General features: G+C 40.4%; 1 protein-coding gene across 1 annotated transcript; it reads left to right on the plus strand.

Moving 5' to 3' along the window:
- The first annotated feature begins 325 nt into the window (after positions 1 to 325).
- On the plus strand, positions 326 to 17,847 carry LOC133136684 (CMP-N-acetylneuraminate-beta-galactosamide-alpha-2,3-sialyltransferase 1-like). Its single transcript, XM_061254333.1, has 9 exons — positions 326 to 463; positions 8,872 to 9,030; positions 10,647 to 10,837; positions 13,781 to 13,960; positions 14,339 to 14,384; positions 14,544 to 14,663; positions 15,124 to 15,234; positions 15,967 to 16,007; positions 17,772 to 17,847. Exons 1-9 carry the CDS (start codon positions 326 to 328, stop codon positions 17,845 to 17,847), a joined length of 1,062 nt encoding a protein of 353 aa, XP_061110317.1.
- The last annotated feature ends 3,484 nt before the right edge of the window (positions 17,848 to 21,331 follow it).

Raw genomic sequence — 21,331 nt, forward strand, 5'->3', positions numbered from 1 at the left:
GTCGAAACAAAAGTCAAATTTGTTCTTCGATGTGCCTCGGATTACTGGAAAAGCATAACTTTAAATTTGGAAGATATGCCCTGGTGAACCGTAATCCGGTTGGCCAGTTATTATTATTCTTTTATTTTTTATTGACATTACATGTATGACTTTCCTTTCCAATCAAATATTGCTAAATGCTAAATGTATGTCATATGTTTTACCATAAAACTCAGTATTTGTGTAAAAATTTGTCCCCTGAAGTGGGGGCTGGTGGAAGGATTAGAAAAGGAATTCATGTTTGTGTGTGCTTACCTGCCACCAGTAATAGGTGCTCTTCTAAAGTATGGCGTTCTCCTGCGACAAGAGCGGCGATATGGACGTGTTAAAGCGCTTCGTGAACCAGGGGTCTTCATCCCCAACAGAGATGCACTGGCGGCAGGCACACAGTGCCCTGGAGACGGGTTTGTCGGACCACCGGACGGTAAACCGTAATACGCACGATGGGGTGCTGCTGTAGCTGAATATAAGGATGGTAATGGCACAGATGCAGGACAGCACAATCAAAAGCTTTCTTTTCAGATGCTTGAGGTCCACCATTTTGTAAATGATATGCGTTGTGTTTGTGATACTGGAAAGAGTTTTTTTTTTTTTTTAAAAAGCTTCCTCACTGGAGGGTTTGACTTCAGACGAGGATTTGGAAGGTTTGCTAAATGCGCGTAGTTTACATTTCCTGCTTGGCAAACTGCATGTAATGTGCTTAGAGGTACAGATTAAAAAACAACCATTGTCTGAACGGGAGGGAAAATGTGATGGTTTGAAGCTGAAGGAGGAAGCAGAAACATGAGACAGGCACCCTCCATCAACAGCACCATTGAAAACTGCTCTTAAAATTCCGCACCTAGAAAGAAAACAAAGGAGGATTGAGCATGTTGCTCCATCTATACATATCAGTAATGTACCTGGAACATTCCCCAACAGAGGGATTGCTCTTTGTAGAATCCATGCACTCCCCTGCGTAGTCTAGCTATTTAACTAATAAGCGTCAGCTAAATAACAGCTAGCTAGCTAATGTAATATTCAAGAGCCAAAAATATATTTATCTTATTTCCAGGTGGAAGTGTGAATTCCTATGATGCACACAGCCTGAGACACTCAAGGAAAAAGTACGGGAATTACATAAAAATTGGTGTTTATGCTTAAAGATCTGTCAAATTAATCTGTTGTTCACTCTACATGTTCACGTGCAATAAGTTACAAAGGAATGCGTCATACCGAATGAAAAAATCATGTCCCAGGCACATATTTTGTATTCATTACATCCTCATATCTTATTTCAGTACAGAGTTACCGAAAGTTAAGTTGAAGGTGTGCTCTTGTGACAACTTGCCCCATCATAGACAGGGCTCCAGACTGTGGTGAGATTGTGCCATTTTGCACGATATTAATTGATCATAGCCCACTTACTTCAGATATCGGGCTCCCCGTACTTGCAAAACTGATATCCGTTGGAGTCATTCCATATTCATTCAGTTTAACACAAAGGAAAGAAACCACAATAAAAATATATCCCGTTCATACTGGTCGATGATTACTGTGGCTCCCTTTCCCAGGGCTCTTTGTACAGTAGTGCCCCAGTAGCAGTGGTCGCGTACGGATGAATGAACTTCTGAACTGGCGGCGCAGGTACAAGAGTATCGGACTTTTAATTAGCCTACCCTGTTGCGGTAATGCCCCCTTCCAGGAACAAAACAAGGTTTCATTGAAATGGCATAACTTACACCTGAGCTATTCATACGTTCCAGACACTTTGGGAGTATTGTAGCTAAATATTGTACGTGGCTCAAGTGGTCATTTGTGGATAAATAAATGCAATGAGTTAGCAATGTGCTACTACGTGTTACTTTAATGTGCGGTTTTGGACCTGAATAAAGCTCCAATGCCTCCTTCTAGACATACCGAATGAGTCAGAGCTTCCACACAGTCTGTCCTTGGAACACTTACAGTGTCCTGCCCTGGCCTGCGATGAGGTATGAGGATGTGTGGTTTTGGTGAGACCTGTTTCTACAGGGTGGCCTGTAGTGTAGTGGTTAAAGTACATGACTGGGACCCAAATAAACAAACAAATAAATAAACTCCATCACAAATCGAATAAGCTCTCCCTTTCCATTATTATTTTTATTTTATGAAATACTATTTATACATGTATTAGGTAGACAAGTACGCCAGCTTGTGACTGCAAATATTTAGCCAATCATGTGGCAGCAACTAAAAGGTCTCTGTTGTAAATGCACAAATGTTAATGTCCACAAATGTTGTGCACACTGTTAAAATGCTCCAGTTACAAATAATGAAGCAACCAATATAAATTATTTCAACATTTAAATGAGAACAAGAAAGCACAAATACCCAATGGGAGAAAATAAATATCATAAATATATTGTGTGGCGAGGACAGGTGAAGTAAGCAGGTAAGCAGCGCGATCCGAGGAACACACCTACAGGTGTATAGGCACACGCCTACAGGTGTATAGGCACACACCCGGACTACATTGTGAAATTCATCACGATGTCGCCCAAAATATGACGTCACTCAACACATACTTTCAAATCTTATCAAAATGTAGCTGATTCCCATCTCTACTAAATAGAACTAAGGAATTTTATTACTTTTGATACAACAAAACTGAAACGTTTACCTCACAAAAAAGTGAGTGATTTTTAAAACTAATAGATGAGTGCAGTTCAGGGAAGCAAACATTTTAATGTTACATTTTTGTATCTATGACCTTCAAAGTACCGGAAAATAGTTGCCAACCAACCTCTCCTACACGAGACTCGTCATTTTTGGGGTTTATTTATTTATGTATGTACTTTTAATCGGGTAATTTTTTAGGGTTTCATTTTTCATTCAAAAAAACGGATGATTTGATTAAAATGTGACAGCCTTAAAAACGGATATAATAACAAAAATAACAATTTAACCAGGATAAATCTTTTAAACATTGTCCTTTCTTTTAAGGAGGTTGGATATGTTGCGCCTGCACATTTTGTCACAATTGCACAGTGACAGCCGCAATTTGTATGATTATTATTGCCTTTATTTAACCAGGGAGATCAATTAAGGACACATTTGTACAAGGACAACCTGGCAAGTAATAGTGTGAGAGTCGCACATCCGGGATCCGGGTTTATTCGCATTCAATAGTTTTTTCCATGGTGACATATTCTACCAATCTGGTCACATGATATGCCCTAGCTAACAGTTTGAGTGTGAATACGACTTTTAATGCGCCTTGTTAGCTCCAGAGAGAAGTTGACCTCAATTAGATCTAGAACCTATCAGATTTCCCGGGCAGTTCTAACTTTAGTGTACAATAAAACGTGAAACTGATCACGAATCCGCACCCAGGGTGCAACTTTGTACATCATTATTTGTGAAAAGACGTTATCGGTAGGCAAACATTTTGGCAGTTTTTGCCATTATTGATCGTACATCGATTGCGGCAGACATATTTCTGTTACTCAGGACCTTTTCGCGGGTCTGGTGGACCCATACCATTACTGGGGTCTTAAAACAATACAGTCATAACAATTTATGTAAAAATAAGACGACTGATGTTGACCTTATCTTCATTACAAGCAATATAGACCATAACATATAGCATATATGGTTAATATGTGCCATTTACCCCTGCTACATCACATTCATTAGTATTCGTTTTTTGTGATGAAATGTGATTTTGGTCAAACAAATCACTAATAATCAAAACTGGGAGGAATAAATCATGTTTTTCTTCAACAAATATAAAGGAGAGAAGGCTGTCTTCAATATTGGTGTTTATTGATTTAAATAAAATTGAAATTAGGATACAGAACACAAATTTAACAATGAACACATGCCCACAATAAGGCGGAAAACAGCAAAGCTTTCTGGGGCCCAGCCACAAGGAGGGGGCAAATGCAGTCCAGTCATAAAAAACTGTAGGGCCCTTTCACTGGACTTTAGTTCAGAGACCCAGTCGTTACTCAAACGGCCCTGATTGAACACAATGTCTACACACCACACGAGGGGCACAGTCTGACAGTGTGGATCTAAATCTATATCTAATAATCTAAAGGGGAAGTACACATGCACGCAGGCAAGCATGCAAGCATGCACGCACGCACACACACAAACACACACACACACACACACACAATAGCCCAAGCAAACCATATACGTATAAAACATATAAACCTCATACTTATAACCTTCGGGTCCAGTGGACCCAAATAGCCTGTATGTAATGTAAATGTGTAGGGGGGTGCACAGTGTGTACTCAATGAAAATGAGTACATTTACATGTTCTTCACAGAAAATGAGCCAAGGGTTATGAGTCAAAGGTTGAAAAAAAAATATTTGTTGTATCATTTTTATTTTAGTAAACATTGAAAACGGGTCCCACAGACCCGAAGCTCTTTAGAGGGTTAAATTGTAAAGGCACCGTTTGTGATCACCTAAAAAATGTTGCCACTTACAATAGGTAGAATAATAAGTCGGGCCATTTCAATGCAGCGCTATAAGGGGGCGTTACCGCCACAGGTTATTAAATATCAGCATTGTTGTGCGATGGAGCGTCACTCTACTGTAGGCTCCATTTATCCGTACACTATCAGCGCTACTGTGGCATGATGGACATATGCGTTGACTATGGAATAACTGCATAGGCTATCAGTTTCTCAAGTGCGGGCAGCCCAAGATCAGAAGTAAGTGGGCAATATATTAAGTGTCAAGATATTCATATCATTTAGTATCTCAACACTGATGCATTGACTATTCGTGTCTTATATGGACACGTGCACATTGTTCTATTATAGTATCCTATAGTTATCTTGTTATGTCGAATAATATCCTATATTTATTTCGAACCATGCTTGTAATTGCTTGATTAATTGATTATCTCCATTAGCATTGTTCTAAAGTCTGTAGTTAAAATAATCTGTGCCCGAGCAGACTTAAAATCAGTTAAGGCGCCACTTCAAGAGGTCACTGAATAAAAATAGTTTTCACGAACAAAACGTTTTTTTTCCCGCAGCATTTTCTACAAACTTTAGAGATACTGCCATACGTTAGGTTACAGAGGAGCTTAGGAAATTATACTTTTTAGATTCAAAATCATCTTGTGCTTCACTGAAGACCATGTGAACAGCAGGAGTCTGCAAATAGACTATAGTAAGGATACACACTTTATTGGAGATATTTCTTCTGCTGTTGTAGTTCATCCGCCATTCAACATGTTGTGTGTTCTGGGATGTTCTATGTCACTATAGTAATGTAACTGTAACTGATACCCACAGCGTGATTTGAGTTGCTGTCACCTTCCTGTCAGCTAGAACCAGTCTGGCCATTCTGTGAGAACCAAACATTATTTTTGTGTAAACATTTTATTTATTTATTTTTATTTTACCTTTATTTTACTCGGTCCCATTGAGATTTACATCTCTTTTACAAGGGAGTCCTGGCCAAAATGGCTTAAAATACAACAAATAACACAGATTGTGCATTACGCACAGCAAGACACAGAAGAACATCAAATGTGATCTAAGTGACTTTGACTGTGGGAATGATTGCTGGTGGCATTCAGGGTGGGTTGAGTATCTCAGAAACTGCTGATCTCCTGGGATTTTCACGCACACTATTCCCTAGGGTTTGCAAAGGATGGTACAACAAAAAAATCAAGAAAATAAAAGCAGACAGGAAGGTGAAAGTAACGCAAATAACCACACATTACAACAATGGTGTGCAGAAGAGCATCTCTGAACTCACATCGCATCATAACTCTAAGTGGATAGGCTACAGCAGTAGAAGTCTAAAAAATAAGTCTAATAAATATCTAATAAAGTGCTAACTGAGTGTAGATATACAACATTCTAGCACTGTTGGTAATTGTACAGAGCACTAGTTGTCCCCCGGCTGTATTTCTTGGCTACAGTTAGGGAACATATTTTGAAGTTTTAACTGTTCAGACCTCTAATTTTGGCAGCTGTCAAGACCCTAGAGGGAAGTACAATTTCAACTGCTACCTGTACAACAAAGATAAGGACCAGGGCCTATTTGAATTTATTTATTTATTTATTTTAACAAACAAATAAACAAACAAACAACAAAGCAAAAGTGACCAAACTTAACTAGCCTGAATGAAGGTGACTTGGTGGCTCTTCCTGTTGAATCTGGCCAGATAATGCTTTGCTGTGTAGTTACAGAAGAGGCTGACATCTCACCTGAGAGATTTTGGTTAGTGTCTGGCTCTTTATTCAGCCTGACACTATTTACTAATTACTATTATGTAGGCCTATTTATTTCATTAAAGATTTGGAATGGAACACTATTTTTTTACCTGCTTTTTTGCAGATGCTTTTTTTTGGCATGTTTTGCATACGTGAAACTATGTCCGGCAATAGTTGTCTATGCAGTTTGGAATATCTTGATACAGATGTAATAATTGTTAAATTGTAAACAGAAGTCAGAATTGATTAACTCCTGTTGATGCGCTTCAGCAATCGCAGCAATAATAATAATAATAATAATAAGAAGAAGAAGAAGAAGAAGAAGAAGAAGAAGAAGAAGAAGAAGAAGAAGAAGAAAAAGAAGAAGAATCATAATAATAGTAATTGTTAATATTTGCATTGAATTACAAAGATTTGTGAAATACTTGACAAATCTGAACACACAACGCGTCATAACTCTAAGAGGATAGGCTACAGCAGTAGAAGTCTAAAAAATAAGTCTAATAAATATCTAATAAAGTGCTCACTGAGTGTAGATATACAACATTCTAGCACTGTTGGTAATTGTACAGAGCACTAGTTGTCCCCTGGCTGTATTTCTTGGCTACAGTTACGGAACATATTTTGAAGTTTTAACTGTTCACACCTCTAATTTTGGCAGCTGTCAAAACTGTTCACACCCATTACATTGCATACCCATAAACCATAATTGTAGTCCCGCCTTCCAATTCTTACTACTGATGAGTGGTTTGCATCTTGTGGTATAGCCTCTCTATTGCTGCTCTCTAAGTCTTCTTTGAGCAGTTGATTAGGACACCTTCACCCCAATCCTGCATAGATTGTTTGATTGTGATGTTTTGGGGGTTTTCTTCACAGCTCTCACAATGTTTCTGTCCTCAACTGCTGTTGTTTTCCTTGGTCGACCTGTTCGATGTCTGTTGCTCAGTACACCAGCAGTTTCTTTCTTTTTCAGGACATTGTAATTTGTTGTACAAGCTATCCCCAATGCTTGTGCAATGGATTTCCCCTCTTTTCTAAGCATCAAAATGGCTTGCTTTTGTCCCAAAGACAGCTCTCTGGTCTTCATGTTCATGTTTATTTCTAACACAAATGCAGTCTTCACAGGCAAAACCCAAGGCTAAAACCAAGAGTAAGCATTCAGACCTATTTATTGTTTAACAAATCAATCTAACAGGACACATCTGGACAACAGGAAACACCTGTCAGTGACATGTTCCAATACTTTTGTTCAACTGAAAATAGGGTGGTCTGATACAAAATAGGTAATATAATAAAAGATGAAATTTGGATCGGATGATGTACATCTTTTGAACTCAATTGTCTTCAGTGTGTAGCTAAAACAAAGAAATTGACCTTGCTGTTCTAATATTTTTGGAGGGGACTGTAGATCTCACATAAAATGAGGAAAGAGACATGGAAAACTGCAAATCACATGTGCACAGGCTGTTTCCACTAACCTGCCTGGTGTGGCCTCATTATCATGTGCAATATCTAACTAATCATGTGCAATATCTACTTATAGTCATGTGAAATATCTACTTATAATCATGTGCAATATCTACCTATAATCATGTGCAATATCTACTTATAGTCATGTGAAATATCTACTTATAATCATGTGCAATATCTACCTATAATCATGTGCAATATCTACTTATAGTCATGTGAAATATCTACTTATAATAATGTGCAATATCTACTTACACTCATGTGCAATGTCCCACAATAATAATGTGCAATATCTACTTATAATCATGTGCAATATCTCCCTATAACCACTGCAATATCGAATTATAATCATGTGCGATATCTAACTATAATCATGTGCAATATCTACCTATTATTTTATCTCCTTTTATGTAGCTTATTAGAAGTAGTATGGGCATTTTATGGGCCCAAGGCAGTAATATGTGGTGTACACCAAATAAGGTTTGTCTTTCCTTGAGTGTAGCAGTCTCAGGTTGGAAATAAGATAAATGTATTTTGGGTTTTTAAATAATCTGGTAATATTTAAGTCAGTTGTGTGCTCCAAAGGATTCTACGGAGAGCAATCCCCTCTGTTGGGAAATGCTCCAGGTCCATTACTGATATGTACCATAGATATGTTGAGTGTAATCAGTCCTCCTTTGTTTTCTTTCTAGGTGGGTGATTTCCAGCAGAGAGCAGCTTCACCATCTCTTCACCACCTAATTCAGTCAAAAAGAAGAAAGCAGGACCCCTCCCTCTAACAGGAAGCACAAGCTTGCACTTCAAACCGTCACATTTTTCCTCCTATTCAGACGTGACTTACTGTGCAGGTTTTGTGCATCTGAGAACTGTTCTAAAAGGATGACATTCCCTGCCTGAATGGGTCATGCACTTTATGTTTCTGATACAATCCTTTCAAACCCTCGTCTTAAGTCAAACCCTCCACTGAGGAAGCTCTCCCTCTTTTTGAGAACAACTTTCCAGTATCTAAACACATATCATGTACAAAATGGTGGACCTCAAGCATCTGAAAAGCAAGCTTTTGATTGTGCTGTTCTGCAGCTGTGCTGCTACCTTAGTTTTATTTAGCTACAGCAATCTGTCATCAAACTTATTACAACTTGACTACCGGCAGTCCGACAAACCCGTTTCCAGGGCACTGTGTTCCTGCCGCCAGTGCATCTCTGTTGAGGATGAAGACCCCTGGTTCATGAAGCGCTTTAACACGTCCATATCGCCGCTCTTGTCGCAGGAGAACGCCATACTTTCGAAGAGCACCTATTACTGGTGGCAGGTAAGCACACACAAACATGAATTCTTTTTTATCTCATCCCTCCGCCAGCCCCCACTTCAGGGGACAACCTTTTACACAAATACAGTTTTATAAACATGGTAAAACATACGACATACATTTAGCAATATCTTTTTGGAAAGGAAAGTCATAGATGCAATGTGAATAAAAATGAACAGAAAAAAAAGAATAATAAGAACAAAATAATGAGGCTTTGAGTTTTGTTGTGATGAATGTTGAATAGTTGAACAGTATATAATCAAATGAGGCTTTGAGTTTTGTTGTGATGAATGTTGAATAGTTGAACAGTATATAATCAAATGAGGCTTTGAGTTTTGTTGTGATGAATGTTGAATAGTTGAACAGTATATAATCAAATGAGGCTTTGAGTTTTGTTGTGATGAATGTTGAATAGTTGAACAGTATATAATCAAATGAGGCTTTGAGTTTTGTTGTGATGAATGTTGAATAGTTGAACAGTATATAATGAAGCGAGGCTTTGAGTTTTGTTGTGATGAATGTTGAATGCATGAAATAGAGTTGCATTGAATAGTGTCCCCCCATGTACATTTGTAAAAATGAAAATTTTAGCCATTGTTAAAAATATTGTTCATGTTTGTCATTTCCTAAAGCAAATGTTCAGCATGAATGCATTAAACTGCAACTTTAAAAAAAATGAGTTCACTTTCAAAACCGAACATTATGAAGTACAAATATGATCACCAGCAAAACTGCAATCACCAATATGCACTCAGTGAGCACTTTATTTGGTAGACCTGTGCACCAGATTGTGAATGCAAATATTGATTCAGCCAATCATGTGGCAACAACTAAATCCATAAAACTTTGTTGTACGTCGCTCTGGATAAGAGCATCTGCCAAATGCCAATATTGTAATGTAATAAAAGCATGCAGATGTGATCAAGATGTTCAGCTGTTTTTCAGACCAAATGTCAGAATGGGGAACAAATGTGATCTAGTTGACTTTGACCATGGAATGATTGTTGGTGCCAGACAGGGTGGTTTGAGTATCTCAGAAACTGCTGATCTCCTGGGATTTCCACTTACTACAGTCTCTAGATTTTGCAGAGAACGGTGCGAAAAACAAAAAAACATCCAGTGAGCAGCATACATTTACATTTACGTCATTTGGCAGACACTTTTAATCCAAAGCGACTTACAAGTGCATAGGTCCTTCCACAAGTTAAAGCATCACATCCATAACTAGTAAAATACACATGAAGTGCTGTTCTAAACAAAAAATACAGTCATCGTAAGAGCAAGTTTTTTTTTTTTTTTTTTTTTTGGGGGGGTTAGACAACAGGGATATCAGAAGGGTGGGGGGAAATCAGGAGGGATCTGCGTCGAAATAGGGGGAGGGATTCTGTTGTCCTGACAGTGGTAGGCAAGTCGTTCCGGGGAACCAGAACGGAAAACAGGCGTGCAGCTCGACCGCGGTTATTTATGCTGTATTTAAACATTTTAAAACAGCATAACCTTTCATTCACCTGGGGTTATGCAAATGAATGTTTTGTTCTGTTCTGTTCTGCAGCTATCGTTGCTCTTGCTGATTGACTCTCGAGCAGCTGAGAGTCTGTGTGTCTTTATTGTGTCCCCAGAGGCTACAGACTAAGCAAAATGCCAACTACGGAGATGTGGTGCGGAAACTATTCAAGGTCGTCCCTGGCGAGGGACACTACAACGACTCAGCGCCCAATCGCTGCAGGACTTGCGCTGTAGTCGGGAATTCTGGGAACCTCAACGGATCCGATTACGGAGCCCTCATTGACTCCAATGACTTCATCATAAGGTGACCGATTCAGCCTGATTTTCAATAACGGTGTCGCTTAGCAGTTTACGAAGACTCGAAAGGTATACCTTACGAAAGTTGTTTACTTTCCTAGGCGTCTTCTCCGAACTTTCCCTTAGGCGGTTGCTTAAGGCATAGCTTCTACGTGCGACATTACTAGGCCTATCGACCTGTCTGTGATCGATTGTGCACTCCATGCCGCGACTGCTTGATTGCGTTATCAGAGAAAGTAGTGTTATTTATGAATAAAACACTGCAGGAATACTTTAAAACATTTCATTTATCACGACTAGTGGTAACCTATTAATAGAAGTTCAAACTTACAAACTAAATTATACAACCGTATATATTGTAGCGAGCGCTGGATCCAACAGACAGACTAACAGTAGTGCTCCTCACAGCAAACATTCGCAGACTGACAAAATGGTCGGGCGACAATGGTTTTTTATAGCTGATCAGACGACCTGTTTGAAAACCGCCCCAAGACACACCCTCTAACAAAAACTTTAAACACGACCGGGTAGCCACAGACTACCCCGTCCCATCCAGGCCAGGTACAGGTTACATAATAATCTTCGCCAAATTATTTATACGGTTTGTGATATCACGCCTGGCCCCACTAGGCCCTCTAGCAATACGCCTTCTTGGCCATGTCATGTTTTATTTACATTATTTTAATAAATGACTTTTCAATGAGGGTTGATTTGCCAGAAGCACCATCACATTACTGGTGTAATTCACTCTGATTAGCTGACGTTTTCAATAAAAGCGCACCAACAAGCAAAACGCACCAACACGAAAACAACATAAAGCTATGGCGAAAAAGAAAAGAAAAGAAAGAAGCGGTCACACAGCTTCACAGCAAACAAAATGCAGATAATGTTAAAGGACGTGGCGTGGAAATTATTTTACAGTTTTAGGACTATGGTGTCAAACAAAACAAAGAAAGCACTATGGTTAAACATTACTCCAGCCCACAGGGAGAGTGTAAAATCATGAGTTTATGAATGTCATTTAAAAGGCAATTTGGCAACATTATTTATTATAATTTATTATATTTATTCTTTCCATGAAAACAGTCCCATTAATGTGGTATTTTAGTAATATTATTAGCCAACTACAACTGTATAAATATTAGTGTACATATTGCTTAACAGATTGAGATGTAACTAAGAGCAACAGGTGATTTCAGAGGCTTGCAGTCCTAACTAACAGTGGTGGCCACTAGCGGAGTGAGCTGACAACATCGCTATGGTATAGCGAAGAGTGGTCCAGACCAACCTTACGAAAGTATGACGTACGGAAGGTATACTTAGCAAAGAACGTTTCGGGAAACACATTGAAACGTTAAGGTACAGCTTAAGGTCCAATTTATGAACAACGTAGCGTTAAGAAGGCTTCGGGACGTGTAGCCCTGGAGGGTGTGTGTGTGCTGGTCTCTCAGTGTCATGGAGGGTGTGTGTGTGTGCTGGTCTCTCAGTGTCATGGAGGGTGTGTGTGTGCTGGTCTCTCAGTGCCATGGAGGTTGTGTGTGTGCTGGTCTCTCAGTGCCATGGAGGGTGTGTGTGTGCTGGTCTCTCAGTGCCATGGAGGGTGTGTGTGTGTGCTGGTCTCAGTGTCATTGAGGGCTCAGGTAAGGTGCAATCTCGTGTAATTTCAGCTTTAATTGATCAGTTGAGTGCTGCGGCTCTCCAGGACCAGGAGTGAGGACCCCAACACACCCTGCATCTCTCTCTCTCTCTCTCTCTCTCTCTCTCTCTCATTCCCTCTTGGCTGGCCTCCCAGCGTCCGCCATCAGACCCCTCCAACTTATCCAGAATGCAGCAGCTCGTCTGGTCTTCAACCTTCCCAAATACTCACACGTCACCCCCCTGCTTACTTCCCTCCACTGGCTGCCTGTCATGGCTTGCATCAAATTCAAAACATTGGTGCTAGCCTTCCAAGCAGTTAAGGGGTCTTCCCCAACTTATCTACAAAAAATCATCAGACCCTACACCCCTGCCAGACCTCTTCGTTCAGCCTCCACAAGCCGCTTGGCACCTCCCTCTCTCCAAACCTCCACCTTACGCTCACGACTACTGTCTGTTCTGGCTCCACGGTGGTGGAACGAACTCTCCGTTGAGGTCAGAACTGTAGAATCTCTCCCCACCTTCAAGCGCATGCTGAAGACACACCTCTTCAAGCAGCACCTCTCCCCATCCCTCCCTACCTCCCTGTGAACCTTAATTGTTGTCTCTGTGACTTGCTTTGTGTATCGGTATTTTTAGTTGGCTAGGTAAGCAGTGTTTGGATAGTTAACTTTGGTCACTTTTGCTCTGTTGTTTGTTTGTTTCTTTGTTCAAAAAAAAGTTGAAATTGTACTTCGCTCTAGGGTCTTTCAGCGAACTTATCCCTGGTTATGGGTATGCACTTTGTTGTACGTCACTCTGGATAAGAGCGTCTGCCAAATGCCAATAATGTAATAATGTAATATAATGTATTCTATTCTTTTTGGATAGCTCGGCCTGCTTCGGGACTGACAGTGTTAGGCTAGACCCTGTCCGTGTGTTTGGGTTTGTTTTTGGGTGCATTAATAAATGCATAAGAAAGCTGTGCTGTTATTGTAACTCACTGACCTTGACTAACTATTAAAAGCAGAGGCAGAAAAGTAAAATGCCATGTGTTTCTTCCATACATCAAAGAAAATGTAGAAAGCTTGCATTTATTAGTAAGTGAAGGAGAAATGTTAATTGAATACCAGTCAGTGTATTTTCTGTGCCAATAGTGTTGAAACATATTTCTCCCATCACGTTACAGAAACCATAATGATGTTTCTTGGTTGTCTCGTAAACTTGGGCCACATAAATGCAGCTCTCATGATTGCATTGTCTAAAATCAATGTCAAGACTAGTTTACATAGCAGCCAGTCTCTAAAAGCAATATATATATATATTGTCTCTGCAGAATGAACAAAGCTCCCATTTTGGGCTATGAAAAGGACGTAGGGAACAGAACCACCCATCGTGTCATGTACCCAGAAAGTGCCACAAACCTGCAAAAGGACACGAGCCTGCTGCTGATACCATTCAAGACTTTGGATCTGGAGTGGATCACTAGTGCTCTGACCACAGGCACTGTGAAATGGTAGGTGGCCATGGGCTACATTGGGAATGCATTTGTGTTTGAACATTGATCTAAGAAGCTGAATGCAGCTCTGAGAAACAGGAGCCCTTGTCAGAAGCTGCTGTAGTGCTCACTCACTTTGTTTTCGGATGAAAAAGAAGCAACAGTTTTCATCATTACACTTTGCATTTAATGTTAGGGTGAGGGCTAAAATGAGCTAGACAGACAGTTATGCACAAAGAAAGGGAAAAAGGGCTCCTTTATCAGCTCTTGGTTCAGTGCTGCCATGGATGCTCCAAGTGTCCTGCCCTGGGGTACTAGTGGACTCTGTGATCTTGTGGATAATCATTGGACTAAGTGGCACCCAGCAGGTGATTGACATCTCTCTGTTTTCAACAGCACCCGGATGCCGGTGATGGCCAAGATTAATGCAGACAAGAATAAGGTGAAAGAGTCTTGTGTCGCACTTTGTTCCAAGATGCTTTTGTGTCTGTGTGTGTGTGTGTGTGTGTGTGTATATGTACAAGTGTGTGAATATACAAATATCACATGTAGTATGTCTCTTGTGCTCATTCTGTGACTTTTATGATTTTATTCAACACAGGTGTTAATATACAACCCCACGTTCTTAAAGTATGTCTATGATGTGTGGCTTGAACTCCATGGGAAATATCCCTCCACCGGCTTCTTAACCTTGATGTTCGCCATCCACGTATGTGATGAGGTAAGCACATATTACACATTTTAACAAACCGTATAATTAACAAACTGGCTTTATCCAATTTACCCAAGAAAAAAGCAAAATCAAAGTGCAGTGTCAGATGCAGTGTACGTTTGAGCTGGCATATACTGCCATCTAGTGTTGGTGAAATGCCCTGATACCTTTTTTTACTTTCAGCCTGATGAGCCAGTGGCAGAGTTTTTGCAAGATTACATTTCATTGACCATTCCTGAAACACTTATGAATCTTATTAATGTCTTGTTAGGAGAACATTCATTGTTTTTCTGTTTTAATGCTGTCCTTTGTGAGTTAATCTCAAGCACTTGTTGTTCAGTGAAGCTATTTTGGGTATTTGCGTACATCTGGTGTGTCCTATTCTTGTAATTACAAGCCAAAAACTGCCATTTATGAAAATATATTCAGTTTAACATCAAACTGTCCGTCTACTTCCTCTTGGTCTCAGGTGAATGTTTTTGGATTTGGGGCAGCCAAGGACGGAACCTGGCAGCATTACTGGGAGAAAAACAAATTTACAAAGTGGAAGCCAACTGGACTGCACGCCGGAGACTACGAAGCATTGGCTGTGAAATGAACACGACCTCCCAAGCAGCCTTAATAAGCTTTTATTTTTGGAGGAAATGGCAAAGGGCCAGGTAAACGTGCTGCCCCGTCAAAAAAAAATAATGACACTTGATAAGAAACTATTACAAACATAAGGCTGCATTACAATTTGCCAAAAACGTTTTAACCCAAAATGAAAAATGAAAGATTTATTTACCAAAGAAAATGTAATGCTGTCTTGAATTTGGTGGATGTTTTGAAGTGAAATGAAATAAGTTGACCTCAGACTCCCCCCTTGAAACAATAGGACCTTCTCTGTCTGCAGATCAGATTTTGTGCAAGGCTGCTGTTTTCTTTAGCGTGTCAATATGTGGGGTGTAGGCTATGTGTATTGGCGGCCGGTGTGCTGGAAAAGCCAAAAGCATTACTTTAGAAACGAGCGGTAGGTCTCAACCAGTTTTCCTTTAGTTTGTCAGGGATAATGACAGAGGGGCAGAGGTAGGAAATTGCCAGAGGCGAAGGTCATTACCCCACTTATAAACAAAAAAAACATAATTTTAAACATGTGTTTCGAATGTGACTGTGGTAACTTTAGGGGAGAGCCGGGTTGAAAGTAACAGGGGTGAAAGCACATTGGTCCCTGTTTATAGTTTTGCACTTTGTTGCCAAATGACTGTAATGTAATGTAATGTAATGTTACTTACTGTATGTCGGATGGGGACGTTTTCATTTTCTACACCAATGTCTTCAATTAACCATTCTATTAACTGACAAGGAAATCAAGACGTTCGTTCTATCAATAACTGGGGACATTTTTAGTTTTAAATGGATATATAACTTTGCCTGTATGACCGGTGTACACATGGTGAATATCTGTGAGGGCTATGTCTCTGTATGTGAAGTGCCTTATCAATGAAATTCCTAATGTGTAAGGTCTGGGATTTGGGGATGGGGGTTGTGTGCCTTTTAAACTTCATCTCACATTGATAAATGGAATGATTGCTTTTTTTTATTAAATCAAAAATGTATTTTATTTGTTTGAATATGTTTTGAATATAACGAGCTGCAGTTATATCATTAAATCTTTAGGTAGAGTATCATCGTCATCATTATATATTGTTTAATGGGACCTCAATTTTATCAACATCGATAAATGTAAAAAATAGATATTTCTTAATTTTGTAATCTGAAATGCCCGTGAATCACCAGAACTAGCGGTATTCCATCATCACTAGTACATAATTCAGGATTGGATGAATTCCAATTGACAATGCGTCACATGGTGTATAAACTCATCAATGATCAAAACTAATAACTAAAAGTTGAAAGTCATCAAAGGGTGGCTATTGTTTCTGCACACTGCCGTCTTTGATTCCCACAGATGATTTCAGCAGATGACAAGATGCTCAAGTGGCACCAATCACACCCAGCTCAGGCTTTTCAGAAAACGGGAGTGAAGCATCTCCGCTCAGGAGCTTCCCATCTTAGTCTGGACGTGACACTGAGGACCGTGCGGTCATGCCAGAGCTGACTGCTCCATGTGAGCGGTTCAGGAGCGTATCGGAGCGACCGCTCAGGCTGACGCTCCACATTTATGGAAACCCGCTCCTCGCTTCAGTCACATTACGGTCACTCGTGCTCACGCTCCTCTTACACTCAGCTCACAAACTCTGAGTTAGTCTAACAGAGTGGAACTGTTCCACACTGGGAGCAGGGTCAGGAGTTAGTCTAACAGAGTGGAACTGTTCCCACACTGGGAGCAGGGTCAGGAGTTAGTCTAACAGAGTGGAACTGTTCCACACTGGGAGCAGGGTCAGGAGTTAGTCTAACAGAGTGGAACTGTTCCACACTGGGAGCAGGGTCAGGAGTTAGTCTAACAGAGTGGAACTGTTCCCACACTGGGAGCAGGGTCAGGAGTTAGTCTAACAGAGTGGAACTGTTCCCACACTGGGAGCAGGGTCAGGAGTTAGTCTAACAGAGTGGAACTGTTCCCACACTGGGAGCAGGGTCGGGAGTTAGTCTAACAGAGTGGAACTGTTCCCACACTGGGAGCAGGGTCGGGGCAAACCCTGGTGTGAGTTTGCTGGTGTACTTTTAGGTAAAACAACGCTTCCCACACTGGGAGCAATGGCAAGAGCGCTCACTTGTACAAGTTCGCTGGTATATTTTCAGAGTGTACAAACAAGCAAAACTCTTCCCACACTGGGAGCATTTATAAGGGCATCCCCTTGTACTCCCCAGCTAGACCACTCCGGTCTGCCAGCTCTGGTTCGTTTTCCAAAACCTCATAAATGACGTCCTCAGATTGGCTGCCATGCAAGGCCCCGACCAGCTCATCAGGAGCATTTGGGGGTTAGTTGCCTTGCTCAGGGGCACTTCGACACAGCCCGGGCGGGGGAACGAACCGGCAACCCTCCGACTGCCAGACGACTGCTCTTACTGCCTGAGCCAAGTGGCCCCCGCCGTAGTAATTGGCCCCCTCCTACTAACTGCCACGAACACGAATGCTAACAGCCGTGTCACCACTCCCTTGTCTGCCTTGACCTCCAGCAAGATCACCTTCTACTGGACACCCGCTGCCAAGGGAACTGAACGCCACATCGCCACAGCCTCCATCCCTCCCTGATCAGAGACTTTTTTCTGGAACACCTGGAAATGGGCACTAGGGGGCGCTAGGTGTCACGCGTAGAGGGGGGTTCTGTGTTAGGTTTCATGTTTTTTCAATGTATTGTATTCTAAGGTGTTAGCGTTTCCATGTATTGTCACCCTCTGTGGTTTCCGTAGTCTGTGTGTCTCTCCCATTCATGTCCAATCATTCGTTTTAAAACCTCTTTTCTCTTCCTGGTTTTCATACACACCTGATTATTGTTTCCCTTCGTTATCTCCCTATATATACCTGTGGTGTTTGTTAGTTCCCTGCCAGATTGTTATGTGCCAACTCCATACTTTCCAGAGTTACCTGATTGATTTCCGTTTCAACCCGTTTCGTCCCCGACTTCCGCGTTTAGCTTTCTGCCTGTTGGATTACTGCGACTGGGTTTGTTTTACAGTCCTGACATATTCCGGACACGTTGGGAGTCATTCATTCATTCATTCATTATCCTAACCCGCTTATCCTGAACAGGGTCGCAGGGGGCTGGAGCCTATCCCAGCATACATTGGGCGAAAGGCAGGAATACACCCTCGACAGGTCGCCAGTCCATCGCAGGGCACACACACCATTCACTCACACACTCATACCCATGGGCAATTTAGACTCTCCAACACCGCCTAACCTGAATGTCTTTGGACTGTGGGAGGAAACCGGAGTACCCGGAGGAAACCCACGCAAACACGGGGAGAACATGCAAACTCCGCACAGAGAGGCCCTGGCTGATGGGGATTTGAACCCAGGACCTCCTTGCTGTGACCCACCGCTACCCACTGCACCCACGTTGGGAGTATTGTAGCTAAATATTGTACGTGGCTCAAGTGGTCATTTGTGGATAAATAAATGCAATGAGGTAGCAATGTGCTACTAAGTGTTACTTTAATGTGCGGTTTTGGACCTGAATAAAGCTCCAATGCCTCCTTCTAGACATGCCGAATGAGTCAGAGCTTTCACTCAATTACTGCACAGTCTTTCCTTTCAACACTTACAGTAAGAAGTTCTTGATTTAAGAGCTTTTCCCACTCGCAGATTCCCTTACAATACTGTCATGTGGTAAGGTATGAGGATATGTGGTACGGGCAAGACCTGTTTCTGTGGTTAAAAAAATAAAATAAAATAATTTTAAAAAATCAAATAGGCCCTGGTCCTTATCGTTGTTGTACAGGTAGCAGTTGAAATTGTACTTCCCTCTAGGGTCTTTCAGCGCATTTATCCCTGGTTATGGGTATGCACTGTGTTGTACGTCGCTCTGGATAAGAGCGTCTGCCAAATGCCATTAATGTAATGTAATGTAACCCACTTATCCTTAGCGCTGACTCATCAGGTAATTTATGATGGTGGCATTGGAGGTATCTTTTATTCGGGTTCAAACCTGTTCCAAATTTTTTTGGACCACATAGAATAGGTACAATAGTCCCAACGTGTGAGAAACGTAAGAGCAGTTTCGGTTTAAGTCGGGCCATTTCAATGCAGCATGGGGGCGTTATTGCCACAGGTTATTAAAAAGTTATAAAGTTCACTGCTGTGCGATGGAGCGTCACTCTACTGTAGCCTCCATTTATCCGTACACTATCAGCGCTACTGTGGCATGATGGACATATGGGTGACTATGGAATAACTGCATAGGATATCCGATATTTTTATCATTTAGTATCTCGACACCGATGCATTGACTATTCATGTCCTATATGGACACGTGCACATTGTTCTGTTGTAATATCCTATATATTCATCTTGTTATTTCGAACCACGTAGCGGTAATTGCTTGATTAATTGATTATCTCCATTAGCATTATTATGAAGTCTGTAGTTGAAAAAAATTATCCGTGCCCTAGCAGACATAAAATCAGTTAAGGCACCACTTCACGAGGTCACTGAATAAAAATAGTTTTCACCAACAAAACTATATATTTTTTGTATTCCGCAGCATATTCTGCAAACTCAGCAGTTTTTCAGATCCTCAAACCACCCTGTTTGCAACCAACATTTCTTCCCCATTCTTACATTTGGTCTGAAAAACAGTTGAACCTCTTGACCATGTCTGCATGCTTTTATACATTTAGTTGCTGCCACACGATTGGCTGATTAAATATTTGTGTACAGGTCTTCCTAATAAAGTGGTCCGTGAGTGTAGATTTCCAGTGAAAACCCCTGTGATTTTTGTTTTTGTTACAGCCTGAAATATAATGTCGATAACAGCAGGGCTGGAAAAAGCACCCTGAAATTATACTTAAGTTAAAGTATGGCTACTACGTAAAAATCTCACTGAATTAAAAGTCAGAGTATCTAGCTGAAAATATATTCGAGTGAAAGTTAAAAAGTCTCTACTTCTGAATGTATTAAAAGTCAAAAAGTTAAGTTTTTACTCTTTACCATGCACAATGACTCCCGATAATTGTTGGAACCCGACTGGAATGTAATGACACAGATAAATCGCTAAGGCTTAAGCTAATTGCTAGCTAAAATGTTCAAAGTCTTATCACTCACGCCTGGACTACATCATGGTGTCTAATTTGATGTTGCACAATGACCAATCAGAATTGGCGTGGGCAGGTTCATTAACCACTGATATGGGTTTTATTGACTGTTTAAAACAGGGATTGATATTTTGGCCAGAGAAAAAAAAGGGTTTGAAGTTGGACCTGTGAAATATGGAACAAGTACTGTGATGGTATACATTTAAAATGTAAGGAGTAAAAAGTATGACATTTGTCACTGAAATGTAATTGAGTGAAAGCATACAAAAAAAGTGCAAATTACCCGATATAGTACAGTGATGAAGTACAAACCAAGTAGTCTTCTTTCCACCCCCTGGTTAAATGAGGTGTGATTTATTATTGGTATGAAAAACCAATGGGTAGATCTCCAGGAACAGGGTTGGTTACCTCTGTTTTAGGTGGACACATCAGGACAATAATTGCCATATGGTCGGAAACAGAGGAGGTTCTGAAATTATCCTTTTTCGATTCAAAATCATCATGTGCTTCACTGAAGACCATGTGAACAGCAGGAGTCTGCAAATAGACTATAGTTAGTATACACACTCAGTGATCACTTTATTAGGTATTTATTGCAGTTCTTTTGGACTTGGTTTTATGCTGCTGTGGCCCATCCACTTCAAGGTTAAACATGTGGTGCTTTCAGAGATGAACTTCTGCATACCAATATTATAATTCATGCAGTGTGATTTGAGTTACTGTCAGTTTGGCTACAAAACAAAACAAAACAAAAAGGCTTACTAATTTATTAAAAAATTTGGAATGGAACACTGTTTTGAATATCCAATACCAATCACAGCAATAATAATAATAATAATAATAATAATAATAATAATAATAATAATTATAATGATTATTATTATTATTATTATTTTAATTATTATTATTATTATTAAAGATTTGTGAAACATTTGCAACACAAATAAAATCAGCTATATGACAGCCATACTAATATAATATGT

Source organism: Conger conger, chromosome 9, assembly GCF_963514075.1.
Source record: "Conger conger chromosome 9, fConCon1.1, whole genome shotgun sequence".
NCBI lineage: Eukaryota > Metazoa > Chordata > Actinopteri > Anguilliformes > Congridae > Conger > Conger conger.

What these genes read in the sequence shown, in the direction of transcription:
- LOC133136684 (XM_061254333.1), top strand. Translation starts at nt 326, where the DNA reads ATGGCGTTCTCCTGCGACAAGAGCGGCGATATGGACGTGTTAAAGCGC. An exon ending in GTTTGTCGGACCACCGGACG is followed by an intron (nt 464 to 8,871) that starts GTAAACCGTAAT and finishes GACTACCGGCAG; the next exon opens with TCCGACAAACCCGTTTCCAG. An exon ending in CCATCCACGTATGTGATGAG is followed by an intron (nt 14,664 to 15,123) that starts GTAAGCACATAT and finishes TCTTGGTCTCAG; the next exon opens with GTGAATGTTTTTGGATTTGG.